This window comes from Podarcis gaigeae, assembly GCF_964106915.1.
Source record: "Podarcis gaigeae genome assembly, chromosome: 4".
NCBI lineage: Eukaryota > Metazoa > Chordata > Lepidosauria > Squamata > Lacertidae > Podarcis > Podarcis gaigeae.
This window is the reverse complement of record NC_139677.1, coordinates 33,495,536-33,518,654: the sequence shown is the minus strand read 5'-3', so window position 1 is coordinate 33,518,654 and position 23,119 is coordinate 33,495,536. Positions and strand designations below refer to the sequence as shown.

At 41.6% G+C, this 23,119-nt stretch overlaps 2 protein-coding genes across 3 annotated transcripts in view; one reads left to right on the top strand and one right to left on the bottom strand.

Moving 5' to 3' along the window:
* Positions 1 to 23,119, bottom strand: part of AFF3 (ALF transcription elongation factor 3) — a 223,992-nt gene that overhangs the window by 42,118 nt on the left and 158,755 nt on the right. Inside the window, exon 9 of the mRNA XM_083735433.1 lies at positions 16,949 to 16,989. Within this exon, the coding sequence (XP_083591559.1) occupies positions 16,949 to 16,989 (41 nt within the window). The remainder of the gene's footprint in view (positions 1 to 16,948; positions 16,990 to 23,119) is intronic.
* LOC310843122 (uncharacterized protein) lies at positions 13,930 to 20,045 on the top strand. 2 transcript variants are annotated; one of them, XM_083735700.1, is made up of 4 exons: positions 13,930 to 13,985; positions 18,440 to 18,681; positions 19,093 to 19,220; positions 19,872 to 20,045. In XM_083735700.1, the coding sequence occupies exons 1-4, from the start codon at positions 13,966 to 13,968 to the stop codon at positions 19,896 to 19,898; spliced, it is 417 nt and encodes a 138-aa protein (XP_083591826.1). In that variant the 5' UTR covers positions 13,930 to 13,965; the 3' UTR covers positions 19,899 to 20,045. The 2 variants fall into 2 exon arrangements, 1 of the variants encoding a protein (XP_083591826.1); XR_014563500.1 differs by lacking the exons at positions 13,930 to 13,985; positions 19,872 to 20,045 and adding an exon at positions 19,604 to 19,675 and having other exon boundaries at positions 18,489 to 18,681.

The window sequence follows — 23,119 nt, the reverse complement described above, 5'->3', positions numbered from 1 at the left end:
TTACTTACAACTCTTCATAGTCTAGGACCCCCATACCTACGGGACCGCCTCTCCCTGTATGCCCCACAGAGGACCTTAAGGTCCATATATAGCAACACCCTAGAGGTCCCGGACCCTAAGGAAGTTAGATTAGCCTCAACCAGAGCCAGGGCCTTCTCAACACTGGCTCTGACCTGGTGGAATGCTCTGTCTCATGAGACCAGGGCCTTGCGGGATCTGATTTCTTTCTGCAAGGCATGTAAGAGTTGTTCCACCTGGCCTTTGGCTCAGAAACAGTTTGATTCCCTCCCCCCCTTTCTTTTTCCTTTCTCCTTCTGTGAAGAGGCTGCATCCTAATGTTTTAATGTTGTATCTTAATCTTTTAAATTGTATTTTAATCAACTTGTTTTTATTATTGGTTGCTAGCCACCCTGAGCCCGGTCTTGGCTGGGGAGGGTGGGGTATAAATAAAAAAATATTATTATTATTATTATTATTATTATTATTATTATTATTATTTGGCTTACCAATGTGGAGCTTGCTGTTGGTAACTGAAAGGGGGAAAGAGCAAGGTAGTGGGGACGTAGCTATGGTGCATGTGCAGCAGTAGAGTTAATCTGACACTCCTGCCACTGCAGCCACACCGCACTGACCTTCCTGCTGCCTTGCTCCTCGCCGTCTTGGGTTATCGGCAGTGATGTTAGCATTGGAAAGGCAGGTAAAGCAGCACCACTCTGCTCTCCAGTCACTACCAGCCACTACCTGCCCCTTCCTCACTAACCTAGCCAGATGCAAATGAGAATATAGCTCATGCACCTTTAGGAGTTGTGTAGAAAAGAGAATTTTGACAGGTGAAGTTTGCCATACCAGGGCTGAGGGGGGGTGGTGGTGGAATGTGACTTGTTGAAGTTCTCTCTTCTTCACAAATGTTTAAGATAAAGGAACTCTTAGTCCTGTTTTGCATTACTCCACACACCTCTTGTCATTACAGTATAGCCTTTGAAAGCAGGCAATATGATTTTCAGACACGCTTGACACTCAGCGCCTTTTAAAAAGCAAGCAAGCAAGCAAGCAAGCAAGCAAACAAACAAACAAACAAACAAACAAACACTGCATCCATCACATTTCCCATTTGTAACTAATGAACTGGCACACAAAAACCAGGACACATTTGATATGGGGGACAAATGAAGCCCTAGGTAGGGGCTGTGTATGGGTGATTAACATGTAAGAACCTGACATAACTACCCGTATCAATCCTGGCAACATGGGCTCTAGGGAGGTTCCTTGTGAGGGAAATCTAGGGCCCATATGTTAAGTAATATTAGCACTAGAGAAACTCTGGATAAACTTCCAATCCATTTGAAATTATTTGCAATCTCTTGAAGTCTCTTCCAATATTGGTCTTATATGAATAAGCACTGTTTATTTTTCGGCCATCTGCAAACTTAATTACAGTGCGATGTTCAGAATAAGCCATGTGTGATACTTCATTTGCATCTTGCATAGCTAGTAATATGGGGGGGGGGAGGGTGGAAACTTGCAGGGAAAGCATGCTAATAAACCATGGTGTTTGCTGATGAAGTTCTGAAAAGATTGCTTTGACAATTCACATGTTCTAATATGGTTTGATGTTGTGACGGCATTGGTTCGAAGCTACTTAAAATATAAATGTGCCAATTTCTTTTAAAAGAAAACCTGGACAAAAATAACAAAGTAAAAGATGTCATATCCAATAATTATCTTCTAATTACTCAGAAGCCGCTGAAGACAGCATGCCTAAGGCTACTTCTCACTTTCCGCTTTAAAGACACAGGTGCATTCCCATAAATTATATCTGCATCTCCAGATGTAATGTGAGAGCTACAATTGCTATTTTGGGAAGATCATTATATGCGTACTGCATAAAGACTCAGGGCACACACTCAGGATAATTTAATGGAGCTAGGCTAACCACCAACACATTTTAACTTCCCTCTGTACTCTCAAGTGCGAATTTATCCCCATCCTTCAATGTATTTTTATGTGGGAATGGTTTTACACTTACTTACACACACACACACACACACAAACACACACACACACACAGTGCTTTTTTGGGGGGGCACAGGGGGACGCATACCCCTAAACATTTTGTAAATCTTTCAATATGTGCAGGAAAATGAGAGTACCCCTAAACATTTCTTTTTAGAAAAAAAGCAGTGTGTGTGTGTGTGTGTGTGTGTGTGTGTGTGTGTGTGTACAGTGGTACCTCGGGTTAAGAACTTAATTCGTTCTGGAGGTCCGTTCTTAACCTGAAACTGTTCTTAACCTGAGGTACCACTTTAGCTAATGGGTCCTCCAGCTGCCACCGCACCGCCAGAGCACGATTTCTGTTCTCATCCTGAAGCAAAGTTCTTAACCCGAGGTACTATTTCTGCGTTAGCGGAGTCTGTAACCTGAACCTGAAGCGTCTGTAACCTGAAGCATCTGTAACCCGAGGTCCCACTGTGTGTGTGTGTGTGTGTGTGTGTGTGTGTGTGTATTGATGGTGTTTGTAGTTACTCTGGATTAACTGAGAGAAAACGGGAAGGGGCGATCTTGTGTATGAACTTGATTCTGATTCTGTTACATTAAATGATTTGCACAACCTTGTTAAAGAACTAGCAATCAATGAGGTGATGATTGAAGTAGGTAATGTGAAGGATACTGTGGCTCATCATTAGAGCAGATTGTATCAAGTAATGTACATAAACAGGTAACAAACACCGCAAACATGCAACCTAATGTTATCTGCCATGGTTCAAAGGTAGCCATGAATATTATGGTGGAATAAAAAAGGGGGGCTTTGAACTGAGCAGGATAAATGTAAATAAGTAAAAGATACAATGATCAGAGCACTGCCACCAGAGGTGCAAAAATGTTTGCAAGGCATAGCAGCCATGAAAATTTTCTAGGAGCCAGACTAGAAGGAGAGATGGACATCTGAGTGCCCCTTTTCTTATCGTCATGCTTTGCACTCCAGAAGGCGTAAGAGAAGGAGGAACTCAGGTCCTATGGACATGGACAGAGGAGAAACTTGCATGCTATTGAACACACGTGCCAGTTGTTAGACATGTTTACTTGGGCCCTAGTGGAGACCATTTACAGTGGTACCTCGGGTTACAGACACTTCAGGTTACAGACTCCACTAACCCAGAAATAGTACCTCAGGTTAAGAACTTTGCTTCAGGATGAGAACAGAAATTGTGCTCCGGTGGCGCGGCGGCAGCTGGAGGCCCCATTAGCTAAAGTGGTGCTTCAGGTTAAGAACAGTTTCAAGTTAAGATAGGACCTCCGGAACAAATTAAGTACTTAACCCGAGGTCCCACTGTACTCTGAGTTTTGTATCTCTGAGTGACATGGGGTGCTTTCAGACATGAGCTTAAATTGCAAATGTAGTGGTGGCTCAATATATTTTTCTGCCCAAAGTGAAGGACATTCCACATGCAGAAGCTGACTGACAGTTGAATCCTACTTTGCATAGCATCCTCCAGGGCATGGTTGGGTAGCTAGCTAGTTTTGGTAGGTGCAGAACAGGCTGTGTTACGCAAAAAGCTCTATCCTCCAATAGAAGGGAATGGATGGGGGCTCCAGAGAAACAGTCAGCGAGCTACCATTGTTGTCCCTCAGCATCTGCAGCCTGAGGCAGTTGCCTCGCTCTGCCTAACAGCAGGGCCAACCCTTAGCAAATAGGTCGTTGACAATATTGCAAACAGCTTATTGGCCACAAAGTTGGTTTTGGTTTTTTAAGCTTAAGAGAGGGTAAAATAGAACCTGGCATTTTGATACCAACAGCATTGTGTGGATTCTGAAAACACAAACAAAAACTACCTTTGCACACTTAAAGAGCACCATCCCACAATAGAAACCTCTCTGTAAGTATCCACGATCTCCTGATTCATCCTGAAGCAGTAGTTTGAAGATTTTAAGATAGATCTCTTATTTCATTTTAAAAGACACAATGGCACATTTGTTCATCATTTAATAATCATAACCAAAGCAACAAGAGACTGCGAAATAAACTGTAGTTAGTGTAATTTGAGAGTTTTCTTAATCCAGATTGTGATCTCAAGGTATTTGGATTTAATCTCTCTCCAACTGCCCTCTCATTAGAAGATGGAATCCATTCTCTCTTGCTATGAAGAAGTGTCCTGGAACATTTTTAAAAATAGTACAATAGCAAAATTCTTCCCTTTCCCAATTTTGCCTTATGAAATTTTTGGGAGGCTACTTTTGCACAGAACTAGGTTATATACATCTTTCCCCAGTGCTGATGCTCCAATAAAAAATTTGTGTGTCTGTTTTAAAAAGGTAGAGAGACCTGGTAACAATCTTTTGTGTCGTGTTTTGTTCTTAGGACAGGCAGATGCAGAGGCCCCCAACTGCAAGGTGCTAGACTCAAAGAACCAGGATTTTATTCAAAGGGAGACATGAATGCTTATCAGTATGCTAGGGTAGAGATATCTCGACATAGCATATCATTCTATTTAAACTGCAATAACTACTACTACTACTACTACTACTACTAATAATAATAATAATACAGATTTAGAGCAAAATTGTAAAACATAGTGCCGGTGTATATCATGTTAACCTGGCAACTGCTTTTTTTTATGAGCCCTGCTTCTTAGCAGTGGGTGATAGGTTGTAGAGAAATGGAACTGAACTGCATAATTCTTAACCTCCCTTTCCCCTTGAATCTCACAAGCTGCTTTTACCTTAGTGGGGAACTTTCAAGAGGTGAAGGAGCAGGTGAGGAAATTATTATTTGACCCCGCTTGAAGATGCTTTGCAGCAAGGAAACAGCAGTCAGACTAATGTTATATGCAGCTGCACTGCTTGGCTCTAAGCCTGTGCATTGAATGTGTCTGTCAAGCCACACAGACTGAACCTGACCAAAGAACTGTGGCTTCAAACACAGATATGAAACATGCTCATTACTTTTGAGCTAACTTCCAGAGGACGATAAAACAATGATATAGCTCAACTGTCTTAAGCACTTTTAACTAACTGAAAGCAGATTTTTATGGGTTCCGATAGCTTTACCAGGCTTTTTACAAGTAAACCTTTGGCCAACACACTGTCTAAGAGTAATCTTTGGTAAACCAGTTTTTCATTCGCATTCCTCTGTTCCTTCATAGATTGAATATTTTGGAGAAGAGCTATATGTTGCCCTGGCAGTGCACATGTTCCCAATGTTCACCGAACACCAGAGTGCATCAGGCACACACTGCGAAGGAGGGTAACTTCCCAGGTATTTTATTTCTGAGGAAAACAGAAACATGTAGTTTGGACCTTTTGGCATTTGCCTTTCACAAGCTAAATTATACTATAATTGTTACTTAGTAAGCAGGACCCGTGTTAGATATTGGGGCTGGGTATCCATCCGACCTTCGGTTCTTCGCTCTAGATACCTTTAAATCCCGATGAAGTTAATGGGATTAGACCATATTTAGTACGGTTCTAGTACTGTGGCGTAACCATTTTTTGAAGTCATTTTCATCTTTTTAATTTCTGTTTCAGCAAAAAATAAATAAATAAATAAATAAATAATACTGGAGAATTTGAAATAAACAATGCTTTTGAATCCATGTCTCCGACTCTGGCCTGGAGAAAACACACACACACACACACACACACACACACACACACACACACACTGGTTTCCATCTTGTTCCTAGCAGCATGCCATTGAGACTGTTCTGTACTTTTTGAAACTATATTTCAGGTGTAAGCTACCGGTAACTTATACAACTACCACAGAGGGGAACACAGCCAATTTGGTTGCACTGGGCATGGAGTCTCAGGGGCACCGCAGGGGAACCACACCTATTACAGTGGCACCTCAGTTTTTGAATGTCTTGGAAGTTGAACAGGAAACACGGCTTCCGCTGAGTGGAAGACCCTGAAGCCTAGCTGTCGGCTATTGAGTTTCGGTTTTTGAATGTTTTGGAAGTCGAACGGTCTTCCGGAACGGATTACAGTGGTACCTCAGGTTACATACGCTTCAGGTTACAGACTCCGCTAACCCAGAAATATTACCACAGGTTAAGAACTTTGCTTCAGGATGAGAACAGAAATTGTGCTCTGGTGGCGCGGCGGCAGCAGGAGGCCCCATTAGCTAAAGTGTTGCTTCAGGTTAAGAACAGTTTCAGGTTAAGTACGGACCTCCGGAACGAATTAAGTACTTAACCTGAGGTACCACCGTACATTTGAAAACCAAGGTACCACTGTATTTAGAATGGAGGGGAGGCCAAATTTTGGCGTCACAGAGGGTGCAGCTGAATTTTGAGACGCCAAGATCCGCCACCTTCACTTCTACATTGAACCAAAAATTTACCCCCCTGAAATCAGGTATGAAATTTCATAACAAACTAATGACCCCATGCAGCCATTCTTAGCGATGCTGCTCATAAATTAGAACCTAAGCCTTCCAACTGCAGATAATTAAAGATGAGCCATTCTCACACAGGAACATGCATTACTTACTCCTGCTTAGTCTAATTCTCCCTCTGTTAGGAACAATTACCAAGAGGTGATGGCAAAGGAGCAATTTGAGAAGCCATAAGAGGCCCACAAATGCAAAAATTAAAGCTGACTAATTATCCATAATAATTAAAATAATTCTGAACTATGGTGGGCATTCCTCTAATTGCAATTGCATCATAAAAGTCACTACACAACCCATCCTATTAATTGTTGTGAATTATTAATACAATGAAATATCATTACTATAAAAGGGGGACTTTAAATGGCATATTTATTGAACCGGTAAATCCATGATTTAGAGATGAGCAGAATTTCAACTGGCATTTGTTAATGCTGGATGTTGCCATGCCATTGATCACTGGCAGCTATAAAAGCCCCCCCCCCCCTTTTAAAGCTCTCTTTGGCCTTGTCAAATGAGGCACAGGAAGCAGAGCAGGAATTCTCATCACTAGCAGGTAAGAGAAGGTTTCACATTATTGAAATATATCGTTTCCTTAGCATGAAACCTCCAAGGGCATAAATCACAAGGTGTCAGTTCACAACACAGAAAGTTCTGGATAGGACTGCTACGTTTTCCTAAGGAGATTTACTTCTTTTTCCTCCTAAGAGTCATAGCATTTTGTTGCTAGGCTTGCCAATTCTAGAAAGAAAGAAAGAGAGAGAGAGAGAATCTGGTATTTGGGCAAGGCCTGCACATTCCCATGTTCAGGAATGATATGCTCATAGCTGTCAACTTACAGATTTGAAAATAAGGGACTAGCCTCGAAAATAAGGGATCAGCAGCCAAAATAAGGGATCAGCAATTACTTTGATAAATTCGTATTTTGTTGCGTGCAAATGGTTTTAGATACCTATTAGGTCCATAAATTACCATGTAGCATATTCAACTCAAAAAACAGCAACAATTTGCTGTTGACAAAGCACAGCTGGACATAGAAAGGCTCCCATTACCTTCAGTAGCTTATTTAAGGGACATCATCAATAAGGGACAGCAGCGGGACATGGTGCTGGGATAAGGGACTGTCCCGCCAAATAAGGGATGCTTGACAGCTATGGATATGCTGCAACTTATTATCTTTGTCATGTAGATGAGCCAGGAGGAAATGGGGCCTGCCACAGTGGTGTCTGACAGCTGTTTGGGAACCATTGGGGTGGTGTCAGAAATAGAAATAGGCGAGAGCAGGCCTGGATGGCCCACAAATCAGTTGGGCTGCTTGGATGTTGAAGCAGGTGAGTCAGAAAGCCAAATTCAACAGACCAGCAGCCCAATTTATCTAAACAGAGCAAACTTTATTTGAGTGCATTAGTAAACACTGCATATAAAAAAAGTGCTTATTAGGAGAAATTCACTCTAAAAAGCCAATAAATTTTCATGAGGGAGGGTTTTTATTTTATTTTTTTTAATCACAAATTGCTGCCAAACGTGGGGAACTAAGATTGGAAAATTGAGAAACAGGGGGCATTGAAATTCACAGACACTTCCACCCCTTATTTAATGAAGTAGAAGTTAGGAATTGGGGTTGATAGTATGGCTGGATACTATGGCTTTCAACGTGCATTAAATTTTATGGCTTAGATGTCTTTCTGATTAGCTGTATGAATTACAGTGGTACCTCGGGTTACATACACTTCAGGTTACAGACACTTCAGTTTACAGACTCAGCTAACCCAGAAGTAGTACCTCGAGTTAAGAACTTTGCTTCAGGATGAGAACAGAAATCGTGCTCTGGTGGTGCGGCGGCAGCTGGAGGCCCCATTAGCTAAAGTGGTGCTTCAGGTTAAGAACAGTTTCAAGTTAAGATAGGACCTCCGGAACAAATTAAGTACTTAACCCGAGGTCCCACTGTATATGCATGATGGCTTTTTACAAGTAGGGATGCTTGAGAAATTTGGCTCCTGTGAATTCCAATGTGAACTGACTTGATCCAAGCCTTCCAAACTAAAGTACGGATTAGAATGTAATTATCCCTCGGATTTGTGGTATAGTTATTGGCTCAAAAAACATACCAGAATCCATGACAAAATACGTATTTTAGGACAAAATACATTTAGACATATGCATATTGAGCTAAAATGTCCATATAAATATAAATTAAAATGCGCCTAAATACAATTTTTTGTAGGGAGTTTTTGTTTGTTTGTTTTTTAAACAGATTAATGTGGACACAAGATAGAAGTGAACACATACAAAACTGATACTGACCAGAAATAGACTGATCTGCCTATTCCTCATTACAAGTAAAGGTCTCTTCAATCTATAGGTGATGGTGGCGCATTTTTACTTTGAATATGAAGCTGCCTCTGAAAATCTGTAATAATACCGTAATCTGAAATGATTCGCAAGGCTAATTGCCTACTCTTATCTAGACTACACAGACACTGCACTGCAAACTGAGCAGTATAGCTATTTTAGAATCTGGACATACACTAACCACCCGGTGGAGGATATTTTGCAGATCAAGAAACAGAATAAATTTTCAGCTCTGTAGAGGAAAACCAGATAATGCTATGGCTGGCTCAAGCAAGTAGTAAGATATATACCAAGGCATGATTCAAGGAAAACTGAGCACTACAGTCGTACCTTGGAAGTCGAAAATAATCCATTCCAGAAGTCCATTCGACTTCCAAAACATTTGAAAACCAAACTGTGGCTTCTGATTGGCTGCAGGAAGCTCCTGCAGCCAATCAGAAGCCGCGGAAGCCCCGTCAGATGTCCGGCTTCCAAAAATAGTTCACAAACCTGAACAGTCACTTCCGGGTTTGCGACGTTTGGGAGCCAAAACGTTTGGGAACTAAGCTGTTCGAAAACCAAGGTATGACTGTATTAAGTTCCATTGATTTAGTCTGCAGTGCTAATGAGACTTACTTTATACATGCATAGGATTGCACCATTAAACCTGTTCTCAGAGGCAGATTTAGGGCAGCGTGGCTGGTTTTGCGACACTGGGCGCTGAGCCGAGGGGGTGCAATAGGGCATTGCAACTATGACATAGTGAATTGAGCAGAACAGAAGGTGAGAGGTGGGGTGCCAAATTTTGGCTTCCCACAGGGTATCAATGCAATTTGAATGATCAAAGTCTGCCCTTGATGTGCTTAATGAAATAAATGAAAATAAATAGTGCTCAACTTTGGCTACATTGTGCTCCGTATTCACAGAGCCACTTATAAAGATATGTGTGGGGAAGAATAGGTCAGAGTGTGCTAGCCATGCAGGGCACATTAACCTTTCAATAGAAGGCTGACTTGTTCCAGAGAGCTAAACACCATGAAATAGGCTAGTTTATTTGTTTAAAGCTGGACTTTTTGTGTGTGTCTGTAAGACCTAAGAGTTCGTAGGGTTTCAAGGTTGCATGAGAAGCATTCTGCGGAACAGATTACGAGTGCATTATGTTGGAGAGAGAATCAGGGTAGGAGTGGAGGAGGTGGTGGAAGAAGAAGAGGAAAGCACTTACCTTAAGAAAATCTGAAAAACAGCCAAAGGAGCAAAACATTTGGAAATGAAGGAAAGTGGAAAAGGAAGCCTTGGAAATAAGATTCACCATGGGGATTGTAAAAGGCAGCACCATTAAGGCAGCTGTAATAAACATCACAGTTCCTCCTACTCCCCCTATTGTGCGTTTAAACGAGTTGGAAGCAGAATAAATAAAGGGCAGGATTACATGGCAATTCAAGAAATAACCCTTTATGCAGCTATACAGAAGAGCCACCCCACTTCTTGAGGGGGAACTAATTCTTCCTCCCCCAACTGCATATCACCCCCTGTCCTGGCAAAAGGAAATACTTGTTAATGACAACCAGGAAGTGTCTGATTCAATTTGCATCTCTTGATGACGTTCCTGATAACAATCTTCCAGGATTGTTTACAATAAATATTTTGACAGACTATCTGGTCATTTATTTTAAAAAATTAAGGCTTATTGTACCAGTCAACGAGGAGGAAGTATAATTTGTGAATCCCATGTTGGTGCACATATGTTTGCATGAATAGGAAAATTAAATACTTCCACAGAGATGAAAAGCATTCTGGTGTAGGAAACAAAGTAATTTGCGCAGTAAAACCCAACCTCTTCAAAGTTCAATTGTTTCTTTCCACAAAAGCATGAAAAATGAAAACCATGCTGAATAATGCATGGGTAATGTTTAAATAACACCAGAAATACAACTACAAAACATCCTATCTGATTTGAGTAATTTTGCATTGACACATTTAAAACAAATGGGTTAGCTGTAACTTTCAGGGAAACAATTGTGATCTAGTAAAGACTATTGACAGACCCATACTTAATCCAACATATATAGATGTCCCTAAAAGGACTTCCCAATGGAACAGGGGAAATGCTTCTCAACAAGAAAAATCCCAATATCTGAAGGCCCTAGAGCCTATAGAGATTTTTCCTTCATATAAAATAATATAGAAATTGGTATAGCTGAGTTGAAGAGGCTGAATAAGTTATTTGGGGGGGGGGGCACATTGCAACAATGCTCCAGCACTTGACTTCCTATTGTTTTCTGGGCACAATTGAATAAGATAAACATTTATTGCATGTTGCTGCAGGATATTTCAAAACAATACTTTAAAAATGTCTACCGACACAAACGTGAGCAAATGCTTTCTTCTGAACAAAGTGGATGGGTTGTGAACTGGTGGTGGTGGATATTATTACCCCATTAACATGGATGGATCACTCCCTGTGAAGTTTGGATGTGCTGCATCTAACTTCCCCTGAAAGGGTGTAGTCCCATTAAGATGGATTGCCTCTCTACATGGAACAGCCCTAGTGCAGAGCACTGCTGACTGGTTACACGGGGCAGCAAGTTGGGATTGTATAGTACTGCCTAATTCAAAGTTGTTGGAACTGATGTACAAGGTCCTATATGGCCTGGGACATGAGCACTTGAAGGAACACCTCCCGTGATATCACCTGGCCCTTGATTTAAGATTTGCAAGGAGGTGCCCTGCTTGTGGTGCCATCAGTGGGTGAACCCATAGAGTGGCAGCATAAGGCAGAGACTTTATGGTGGTGGCTCTCCAGCCACGGAACTCCTTTCTGAATCTGGTTGTTTCACACACTGCTGATGCTCAGGCATAAACTTAAAATGAACTTATTTTGCCAGGCTTTTGTTCACTGCACTGGCGTTTTAAAAGCTGTTCCTGTTTTGATGATAATTACTGTTTTATGGTATCTGTATTGTGTTTTAAGACCGTTGCTATCAGCTCTGGGATTCCGTTGGAGGAAGGGTGGGGTCTAAGAGCAGTAAATAAATGATGACTTGCTGCAATGGCAGGACTAGCTCTGTCCCCAACTGAAACCTAGTTTAATATCTGATTGTAGTTAGGGATGTTAAAGGATTCAGTCAGTCCACATTTTGAAGCAAACCAGCCTCATTCACACTTCCCAGACAGACGGGAATTGTTATCCCCCAGGCTTCACAATTTCTTGGCTCAAAAACAATGTGCAAATATTAAAATTCATGTAACCTGTGTATTTTGGGACAAAATGTACACGATTTTGTAATACAGTTGTTGGCTCAAAAGAAGTAGCAAAATGTGTATGACATTTGTATTTTTGGGTAAAATGCAAGTTTTAAAAATAATGTGTTTGTTTTTTTTAAAATATGCAGATTAATGTCAAAAAAGATGGGACAGACTTTCAAATGATTATACAGAAAAAAGATAGCAACTGAAAATATAGTTAAACATCCATCTCAAAGTACAGCCCCTCTCAGTGCTATTTTTCTAGAAAAAGAGGTGCTGGAATTCACCATGAACACCTCCCTCGTTCTCTTAGAATGGTAATGGCGCCTACCTGAGTTCTGAAGAGTTCTGGCTTTAAAAAAGCCCTGGTTCCTTTATACTGAAAGGAATCTGCTCCTTGCAGCCTTAAAGGCACTTCCTTATTTTATTTTATTTTAAAAATCATATTAGTTACCCCATCACAAGAGATTATTTGTATGCCTCATTCACAAAGTTCTAATTTTAGTGGTGCCATTCCAAAAAGATGCAGGGCTACAAATCTGTAGGACCCACTTTCCACATGTTAATTTTAACACTGGAATAGTTCCAAATTTTCTCAGTTCTGAAGTGAAATGGAGCTTATCCAGGGATTCAGATCTAGCTGACATGATGCTGGAGACATGAATGTGTGAGGAGCTAATGCAATCACTTGATGAAGAACTCTATCAAACGCTGTCAGAATTCACATAACATTGGCGACATCGGAGTCAGCATATGACGCCACTTTCTGCAGGACACAAGCTGGTTCAGATCTGAACGGCAACAGCATGCGATGCACAATTTGTAATACATCCCTCCTCTTCCATCTTTGTTCTTTGTTCCTTGTGGTGATAGTTTCTCCAGTCTAATGGAAGAGCTGCCCTCATCAACAGATGGAGTTACAGCTACTTGGAGCCATTACAAAAGTTGAAAATAATTTGTGTCTTATTGCTTTCTCACCGCCCAAAGGCAATGCAATATTCAAGTGTCAAAAACAAACAATAAAACAGAAATATTTTTCTTCATTAACAAACCAGATGGTTTCCCCTGCACATGAGTCAGGCACTCACAGCAACTGTTTGACAATGCGTTTACAGCTTGTCTCCAATACTTGCTGCGCTAGGTTAAAGCCTTACACTTAAGGTACCAACAACAACCACCACAGCACACTACAGAACAAGTTACTGCTCTGATGTAACATGAATGCACATTAGCTTAAATGTATAGTATCAGGGAGGGACGTGGGTGGCGCTATGGGTTAAACCACAGAGCCTAGGACTTGCCAATCAGAAGGTCGACAGTTTGAATCCCTGCAATGGAGTGAGCTCCTGTTGCTCGATCACTGCTCCTGCAAACCCAGCAGTTCAAAAGCACCTCAAAGTGCAAGTAGATAAATAGGTACCACTCCGGCGGTAAGGTAAACGGCATTTCCGTGCGCTGCTCTGGTTTGCTAGTAGCAGCTTAGTCATGCTGGCCACATGACTCGGAAGCTGTACACCGGCTCCCTTGGCCAATAAAGCAAGATGAGCGCCACAACCCCACAGTTGGTCACGACTGGACCTAATGGTCAGGGGTCCCTTTACCTTTACTATAGTATCAGGGTATGAATTTTTATATCCTTTTGTTATTTACAGAGTATGAGGAACTTCAAATTTCAAAGGGTCAAGGGCATACAGTGGTTTCTCAGATGATCTTTCTAATATTGTTCTATATACAATTTATTTCATCAAATAATAATTTAGGGCTTCTAGATTCTACTCACCGAATGTTTGTTTTTCTTGTAAATATTTTTGAGGTCTACTCATTTATAATTCAGACACATTTTTTTAAAAAATCATACTTATCAAAGGGCATTAAGTGAGAAAGTCTATTGAGTTCTGAGTGATCACAAATGGTATTTAAGGACTCGCTGAAAGAATTATTTTCTGATCAGTTGCTGCAAAGCATTCCTGTGAAGACTCTACTGACTCTGTCTTTCAAAAATGATGAAAGCAGTCAAAAGGTATGATTAACTTCTTAGTCCCTGCAATTTCCTATTGCTCTATTTGCCCTAGATTTTGGAATTGACTTCCTGCCTCACTGCAAAATGCACAGTTGCTCAGCTTGATAAATTGCACAAATTCATTTTTGATCACAGTTATCTTCTATTTACTACATAGCCAGTGAGGTTAATCATATGCTGAGGCAATTCATATTCCACACACATCTATCCTCTTCCTCCCCATGGTACTTTGCATATTTTACACACCAGGAGATGCTATGTCTGTCGTCTCACTAAAATACTGAGAGGTCATTCCTGGGTGCCAAAAGCCTCCTCTGGTTCACATATATGAGTTCTGGACTGCCTACATGGGTTTCCCTGATCCAAGGGAAATAAACAGGCAGAAGATGAGAGTGCATAATAATTAAATCTTCATATGACAGCAAACTTGTAAGAGCCCACAGTAGTAAACAATTCAAAGTACTGGTGGTCTGAGCTCCTGTTGAATCTTTAGAAATGCAAGCCTTCTTCATACATGACACATGAAAAGAGGTCCACACAATTAAAGGGGCAGCAGGGCTGTGCTGCTAGCCCCACCACTGACAAAACACAGCTTCCCCCAGCCCCACCATCCACACAAGGAACTATTTAGGGAGAAAGCCAACACATGCAGATTGTACAGGGTTCCAGGCCCTGGGGATCTAGATATGCAGGCTTTCCACTTGCAGACATGCATGCTATGCCTAATGTGTGGATGAGGAGGTGCCAGAAGCTGAAGGGGCAAAAGGGCTTAGTGAGCTGAGACAGTCTGTGGCAGAGAAAAAACGAGAAGCTGAAGCTGCTGAGTGGGAGGAGGGAGGGCAAGAGGCTGGTGAAGAATCACAGGTGTCTCCTCCCCTGTTGCTGCAAGATCCCCTCCCCCTTGTCTCCCAGAACCAGGAAAGGCATGAAAAGGGCAGAAGAAAGATTGGCTGCATGCAGGCGTAGTCTCCAATTGCTTGGGGGAAAGCCCTGGAGAGGAGGAGGCATAGACAGCTGTGGAGAGGCAGAGAGCTTTAGTCTTGGCAACCGATTTCATGGAGCAGTAGTGGGAAAAATTTTCAACCCAGGGGCCTCTTTTCCTTCTGGGCACTGACCCACTGTTGGGTGTGACCAGTGGCAAACATGGGTGGTGGAACCAATGTAAATGTTTCCTGGTTTCTATGTTCACACAACCATCCATCCAGACAAGCAAGCAGCATTATCTGAATCTAAGGATGCATTCCAGGAGGAACTACTCAAAGAGATGCAAAATAAGGGTGATTGAGGGGTGTGGCTTGGGAAGAGAGGATGTGGCTAAGGACAGGGCATGGCCTGGAGAAAGGCTCAAGGCTCAGGCAGAGATACCAAGAGGGCTGCCTTTAGCCTCCAGATCTGAGGTCCCTCAACTCTGCTTTAGAGCGTGTTAAGAACAGGAAGCCCATTTCCTCCTAGATCAATTGGGCCACTCCAATGAAAAACCTCTTATCTGGATTGTGTTTATTGGTGACACCATACTACAGATCCTTTTGGTGTCACCACCCAGCAGCAGATGTTTGGTTTTTCTAGATGGTGGTGAATGAAGGACTTTTTGATAATTCTGTGCTTCTGATTCTATTGGAGAATATACAAAACCGGGGAGCAAATGGAACTTGCCTTCCATACATTCAGGTATAATTGCGTCTTTTCTTCCTGTTCTACATCACATATATTTATCACAAATGTTTGTGTTCCTTTGTCTCCCAGCACCCTTTTCCCTTTGCAAGATTGGCTAACACAGCTTGAAGCATTCAATCTTTTGATAAGTTTGCAAAGACAAGTTATTTTTCCTGCTGTTTCAACACACACACATACACACTCTCACACACATACACACACACACTTTAAACAGAACAGGGCTTGTCAGTGGAGGTGGGATAGTTTTGATGGTCTCAGCCTCAGACCATAAAGAAATGTTATTCACCCATGCACAACGTATAATTCATCCTAAGTGGCAGGTTCTGCTCTGGAGAAGCAGTTGACTGAGCTGCCTTACAAAGTCAATTACTGCTTATTCTCAGGGAGGCGGGGGAGTCTGGGCCAGAAGGGCTGAGATGCCTGCCAAGAAGGCATGGAAGAATTTGCTTTGTGTCAGCCTGCATGACACAGTATCTCATTTGTGGGTAAATATAAATCTAGTAGGCTGTTTTTGTTTTGTTTTTAAAAAGAGGTGCTGTAAAATGTACCTTCCAAAAACAACATTCCTTTTTCCCTAAAACTTACATAAAATCAAGGCAGCCTTTGCACTTCCAAGCAATCTACTTTCATTAAAAGTTCTTTAAGGTAAAGCTACACTGCGTGGCTTATAACCTCATTCCTGTATACCCTCCCTGCTCAGGAAAATGACAGAACATTTCATATATTTCAGTAGATGTTTTGCACAAGTAAAGTGTGAGTAATTAGTTAACGTAAGTATTATTGTCTATGCAAGTGTGAACTGCCAATAAATTAAAGAGAGAGAGAGAAGAAAAACCTCAGACCAATGTGAATAATAGACATTGTTTTATAAGGGCATCAAATCTAGAAAAAATTCCCCAGCAAAAGGGAATGGGGGAAAAAAGGAAAACGGAAAAGGAGAACATCTTGAAATAAATGGTGTACTTATCGCTGAGAAATGAGCCTAGATACGTCTTAAAAAATGTTAAAGCTCAGAATTTACTGCATCATTCATGCAGTTTCATATCTCTCATTTCATGCCACAACAAGGGATTCTGCATACTCCATATGAAATACAGTAAGACTATGATTTTTTCCCCAGCAGCAATAAACTCCACGCATGCATGACAAATCCAAGCACGCAAAAATGTTTAGCATCCCAGTTCAGAGATACTTTGGGGACAAAATCCGATTATGAGTTATATGCCACAATAAATAGGGCTCAGCGTTTCATAAAGCAATTTATAGTTCATAAAAATGACAAAATGTACCTGTCGGATAGAACCCGGAGAGCAGATCTCTGTGCTGCCTGCTGGAAGGAAGGGCAGAGATGTTTATTTTATACTCTGACTTTTAAAACAGGAGCTCAATCAACACTTAAAAAAAAAGCACATGTCACACACATTCCTATCACATGTCCAAATTTTAAAGTATTAACAAGTAGCAGTAATATGGATATTTCTGATCTACAAGATGTAATACACACTTTGTTAAGTATGCTATAAAGCCCCCAAAACGGTTAAAGCACAGATCTTTCCATCCATACGATTCTATTCAAATGACTTTAAAAAAACCAAAAACCTTGCAGGAAATAATTCCCTTCCTTCCCACCATCTCATTTACCATTAGTCCCCTTCCATTCTTCTGCAAAACAGACAGCACATATTTGGGTCTCTGGAATCATCTGTTGTTAGTTACAGAATTGTACGTTTAGCAAACTATGCAAGAACTGCTGCAGGCTTTCTAAGACATCGTTGTGATACACTGTTGGCAAGTTCTGACTGTGCTGCAAAAGCAGATGAATGTTCCATTGATGCTTTACCTCTCAGTCATTGCCTGCTGAAGGTGGTGGTGGGGAAATCCAGATCTTGCTAGTACGTTAAATTGTGGAGGGGAAAAAATCATAGCCTTACGAATTTAACAGGACGCCCCATTTTTATCAGCAAACTAACTTCCAATTCCGTTATTGTCCATTTGCTGACATGAGTCCCATGGAAAGTACTGACATGGATGGCTTCGTTTTCAGTGACCAACTGAATATACCTAATATTACGATCGTCTTGGCTACAATCTTGGCCTTGGCTTTAATCTCATACATTCTGGATTTCTGCCAACACTCTTTGGAATAAAGAGTTCGTACAAACAACTGTACCATTAAATCAATGGTTATTACTTTACACCCAAAGTTGTGTAACATCTTTATAAATAGAGTAGCCCCTTGCTATATTTATGTACAGTAAGCTTGTGTGCATTCAGTTTTACATGCTTGGCAATTTAGTTTTTTATTTATGGGTGGGAAGAATGGCAAGGGGGTGGGCATCCAGGGGAAAAAAGACTTTGGCAATCCCACCTGCCATTGCACCCAAAGTGTTTTGACTATACATGTTTTTTGTTTTAGGTGCGATCCATGGAATGTAGCCCCCACATAACTTGTGTGCTTACTGGACTACATTTTATTACATTCAAGAAGCACGAGGTGGCACATATGGTTATCCCCCTCCCATTTTATCCTGACCAAGCTGAGTTTTAAGGCTGAGAAGAAGTTTGAATATGGGTCTCTCTGGTGCAAGACTTTGTTGATGGTCTACTTAGGTACAATTTCATTCACAGCACGAAACAGTGGTTCTGCATATTGTTAATTCATAATTCTACCTTGCATGTCCCACTATCTCCATGTGAGGGGACTTTAGCAAGTCAGAAACCTTATCTTTGTAGAGAGAAATCCTGGTTACAATCGAAAGTAATGGTTCTTTGTTTTTCAGTGGGACTTCTTCATCTTTCCTGCTTGACGTGAGTGACATGCTGCATGACCCACCCTGCAATTATTTCATTAATTCTAACACTTTATTTCAGGATTTTTCAAACTGGTGCCACCGCCTGCTGTTGTCCAGTTGGGGCATAACATGGTCTTCTCAGTGGTGGTTCCCAGTTTGTGGAATGCCCTTCCTGGGGAGGTGCATCTGCCTCTTTTATCAGCATCATCATCAACAACAAGCTGATATTGGTAGGTCTTTTCAGAACCATTTAACTACAGACCTGAAATGGGTCCAAGTAGAACAGTTTTCCCAAATTGAATAAGCAGATCTGCCACATCTCCTCTTCTTCTTTGTATTTATTTGCTCATAAGTAACAAATAATTCTATGACGCTAGTAAAGATGCCCCCCCCCCAAGATCTGATAGGGAAATTAAGAAACTATGTACTATGTACTCTCAGAATGTCTGTTTGAATCTGTCAGGTATAAGTTTTTTGTTTTGGTTCAAATTCCATTACCCTGGAGTAATCTTTGAAATTAACTGGAAGATTATCACATACCTATGTATGATGATAACCAACAGGTGATATAACTATATGTTGAAAGGTGTAAAAATAGTGTGCCCTTAACTCTGCCTTGTGTGCTCCTTTTAAAAAACCAGAGCTCACAAAAGGAAGAAAGCAGATGAATCTCTCACATGGGCAAGATGCCAGAACTGAAGAACGTGGAAAAATTGCTTCCGACTATGTCATGATCATGGAAAGCTCAGATGACATACCATTCAGGAAGGTAAAAAGGTAAAGGTAAAGGTACCCCTGCCCCTACGGGCCAGTCTTGCCAGACTCTAGGGTTGTGCGCTCATCTCACTCTATAGGCCGGGAGCCAGCGATGTCCGCAGACACTTCCAGGTCACGTGGCCAGCGTGACGAAGCTGCTCCGGCAAACAGGCACCAGAGCAGCACACGGAACGCCGTTTAGCTTCCCGCTAGGAAGCGGTCCCTATTTATCTACTTGCACCTGGGGGTGCTTTCGAACTGCTAGGTTGGCAGGCGCTGGGACCGCACGACGGGAGCGCACCCCGCCGCGGGGATTCGAACCGCCGACCATATGATCGGCAAGTCCTAGGTGCTGAGGTTTTACCCACAGCGCCACCCGCGTCCCTATTCAGGAAGGTAGGTAGACAATAATATATTACCGCTCCAAAACAAGAGCAGAACAGCCACAGATAACTCCTGACTCCACTCAAATACAACAAAGTCTAGTGTCACTGAGTAAGACTATATTAAGGAACTTTTGCACAGAGCCTATGGCAGCGCAACTAATTTGACAGAAAATTATCAAAGACGATTATCAAATAAAAATTAGGCTGCGTAGAAAAGTAATCTCCTGCCAACTCATTTTCTTCCATGTTGCTATACTAATTCTTTTTAACTTGCACAGGTTTTTGGTACAAAGATGCAATATTGAACAACATACACTCCAGAACTCAAGTTGACTCGAGTTTTTCACTTCGGTAGTGTGTGTACTATGAGTTGCTATCATTTGTAATATGTACTTGCTGCGTGCATTAAAAATACATTTTAAACCAAAAAACAGAAGTGTAAGAAAACATCCCTGCAGAAAGTGTGTTGTGGTGCACAGGGTTCTGCCACCAGCACAATTCTTTCCCCTTCGATGCCTGAGCTGCTCTGTCGGCTGTGGGGCTCAGATGTGACAAGTGAGTCACCTAATCCCTGAAAATTATGCTCAGTGTAGATTCATTTTTAAGTTACAAGCTGATTGCTTATTAAAGTATAACTGATGTACTTCCCTCCTCTGTGCCAGTTAATTAGTAGCTTTTGAAAATATTTTGGCCCCTCTAAATGTTACATAAACATCTGTTTTACCATAATCACCCTTGTCAGACAATATTAGTTTATTTGTCAACTTCTTGCTGTGCGTTGATGTTTTATTTATTTAAACGGTGTTAATGCCACTTCTAGAAATTTCATATTGACTATTTCTGTTTTGACAATTTGCCAGTGGACAACTATTTTTTTAAAAAAAAAATCAAAGACCTACAGCAAACATTTTTCAGCCTGAAAGCCTCATTCCCTCATGCACATCCTTCCAGGACCTGAATATTTCTGGTGGGTGTGACAAGACACACATGACTCTCCATCCTCCATCTACTTCAATGATAGACTCCAGACAGATAAAACCACTAGAGGGGTCCCAGAGAAGGGTTAATGAGGAGTGTGGCTTGCAGAGAAAGCATGGCCTGCTCAGTGTTCAGGGACAGATAGAGGTACCAGGTGGGCTGTATTTGACCCCCAATCTTTAGGTTCCCCAATATCTGCAGGAAAAGTATGTGGAAACAAGCTGGGAAATATATTTTTTCTACAGGCTACAAAATACCATGGTGGCGTTTCTATTAAAAAACAGGGGGGTGGGGATGCTCTCCTGTTTCTCTGGAGACAGAGTCAGACTGGGTTTGTGGAAGGGCTATAGCTCAGTGGTAGAGCACCAGGTTTGCATGGAGAAGGTCCCAGCATTTCTGGGGAGGGCTGGAACCCCAGAAAGCTGCCGCTAGTCAGCATACAGACACTACTGAGCTGGATGTATAAGGTCACTTCCCAAGTTCCAATTTGCTAAGTATTCGTTGCAGCTGTAGCTACCACAGCACAATCTATATCTCCTTCGTGACTATTAAAAACAAAGGGCAACACTGGGTTGTCCAAAAAACCAGAACAGCAATGGCACCCTTGCACACATTACAGTGGTACCTCAGGTTACATACGCTTCAGGTTACAGACTCCGCTAACCCAGAAATAGTACCTCAGGTTAAGAACTTTGCTTCAGGATGAGAACAGAAATCGTGCTCCGGCGGCGCGGCGGCAGCAGGAGGCCCCATTAGCTAAAGTAGTGCTTCAGGTTAAGAACAGTTTCAGGTTAAGAACGGACCTCCGGAAGGAATTAAGTACTTAACCCAAGGTACCACTGTATATTCTAGCAAACGAGATCTGAAACAACATGGCGTACTCCTGTTTGACTGTTTCATTTAGTCTGCCATTTGCTCCTTCATTATATTCCATCCCATTTCCCTTTGCACCTGGTTTTCTGTTTCCGCCAACCGCAGAGTCAGTCAGCACAGCATTCCAGGGCCACTAAGCATATTAAGTCCCCACTGGTTTATCATTCTGGCTTAGTTCCTATCCACCCGCCCCCGGGCTTTTTGCACTCTTGCAAACCTTGGGGTCTTCTCCTGTCTCCCCTGTTGTGGCAGGTGATGCTTTTTTAGCTACATAAGCAACAATGCTCACAGATAAGAACCAGAAATTCAGGAAACACCGTGTATGTGTGTGTGTGTGTGTGTGTGTTGCAAATAAGGAATGTTGAGCCCAGGTATTTGACCTAAAACTGTTCCCTTGAAGCTGTGTTTATAGCTCCTTATCTTTATTTGAAATCAATACAGTTATTTCAGGAAACTTGCTACTGTACACAAAGAAGGGTTGAGATTCTGCTCAAGTGGATTTTAACAATACTGCTGTGATAGAAGCAGGAGAGGGGGAGGGGGGACCATTGATGGTCGGGAATACAGAGCGAAGAATTTCAGGTGAATTGCTCAGCTTCGATACCTCAGTTGCCATAAATTGTAAGATACAAGATTTTGTCCATCTCTTCCCCCAGCCCTCCATTAGTGGATATAGATTCATTCAGCGCTAGGTCGATTGATTTCCCCTCAGCCTATTAATCACTCTGGAAAAGTTCCAGCTGTACTTCAAGTCCATGAGACAACACAAGTATTCTAACAGCAGTAATAATTTTGTGGTTCTCATTCTCTTCAGATTGCATCTTCTATCTCCAGCTTTTATTGCAACAAGTCAGAGGTATAGGAAATAATCAGCAAATATTTAGGTTTCAGTGTCGGTAAAACAAACTACCCCCAAACTGCCATGAGTTGCAATCTGTTGGGGAAAGGAAATCAAAGGGGAAACTGAATGCCTCCATTGTAATTGGGAGTGAAAAGTGAGCAACTTCAATGTAATTAGAGTACAGCAAAGCATGGAACAAGCTGAAAGGAAGCTGAGGAAGAGATGACCTGTGCCTTACAATGGTCAGAGAAATTTGAAGAAATGCTAATACTGAGGCCAGATACTATATGCTGCATTAAGCTTTGAATCTGCAGGCATTTAAACCTATGTTACCATTTAACAACTTTACTAACTCCTTTTTAACAATAAAGAAGAACTATGTGATGGGAGAGGTGTCCACCAGTTATTGATGTAGAGGAGAAAATAGACTGGACCCTAATTATAGGCTGGGATAATTCATAGTTGGGAAGAACAATCAATGCAACCTATTTCTTGTACTTGCTGGGTAGTAAACAGGCTACACTACTGCTGTAACCTGGCCAAAACTATGGTAATGGACTTAATGAGCATTTCTCCAGTATGTTCCATATTACAGAATCTGGCTTACAAAGTGGCTTATGATATAAATGATTGACATACAATAAAAGCAAGGGCAGAATGAAACAGCCTCTGCTTAGTCAGTGAATGTGGAAGACAAGTGTTGCAAAAGCTAGGCATTTAAAAAAAAGGGGGGGGAGAGTAAGTTTAAAAAAAGATGGCCCTGAATGGAAAAATGATAAATGGGAGGAGAAGGTGTCATTGGTGTTTGAAGTGTATGTATGATCAACTTAGTTC

Bases quoted from the DNA above. Each gene is read 5' to 3' on its own strand.
- LOC310843122 (XM_083735700.1), top strand. From the start codon at position 13,966: ATGATGAAAGCAGTCAAAAG. The intron at 18,682-19,092 runs GTAGGTCTTTTC...TTAAAAAACCAG, and splicing joins TCAACAACAAGCTGATATTG to AGCTCACAAAAGGAAGAAAG. The intron at 19,221-19,871 runs GTAAAAAGGTAA...TAACTTGCACAG, and splicing joins ATGACATACCATTCAGGAAG to GTTTTTGGTACAAAGATGCA.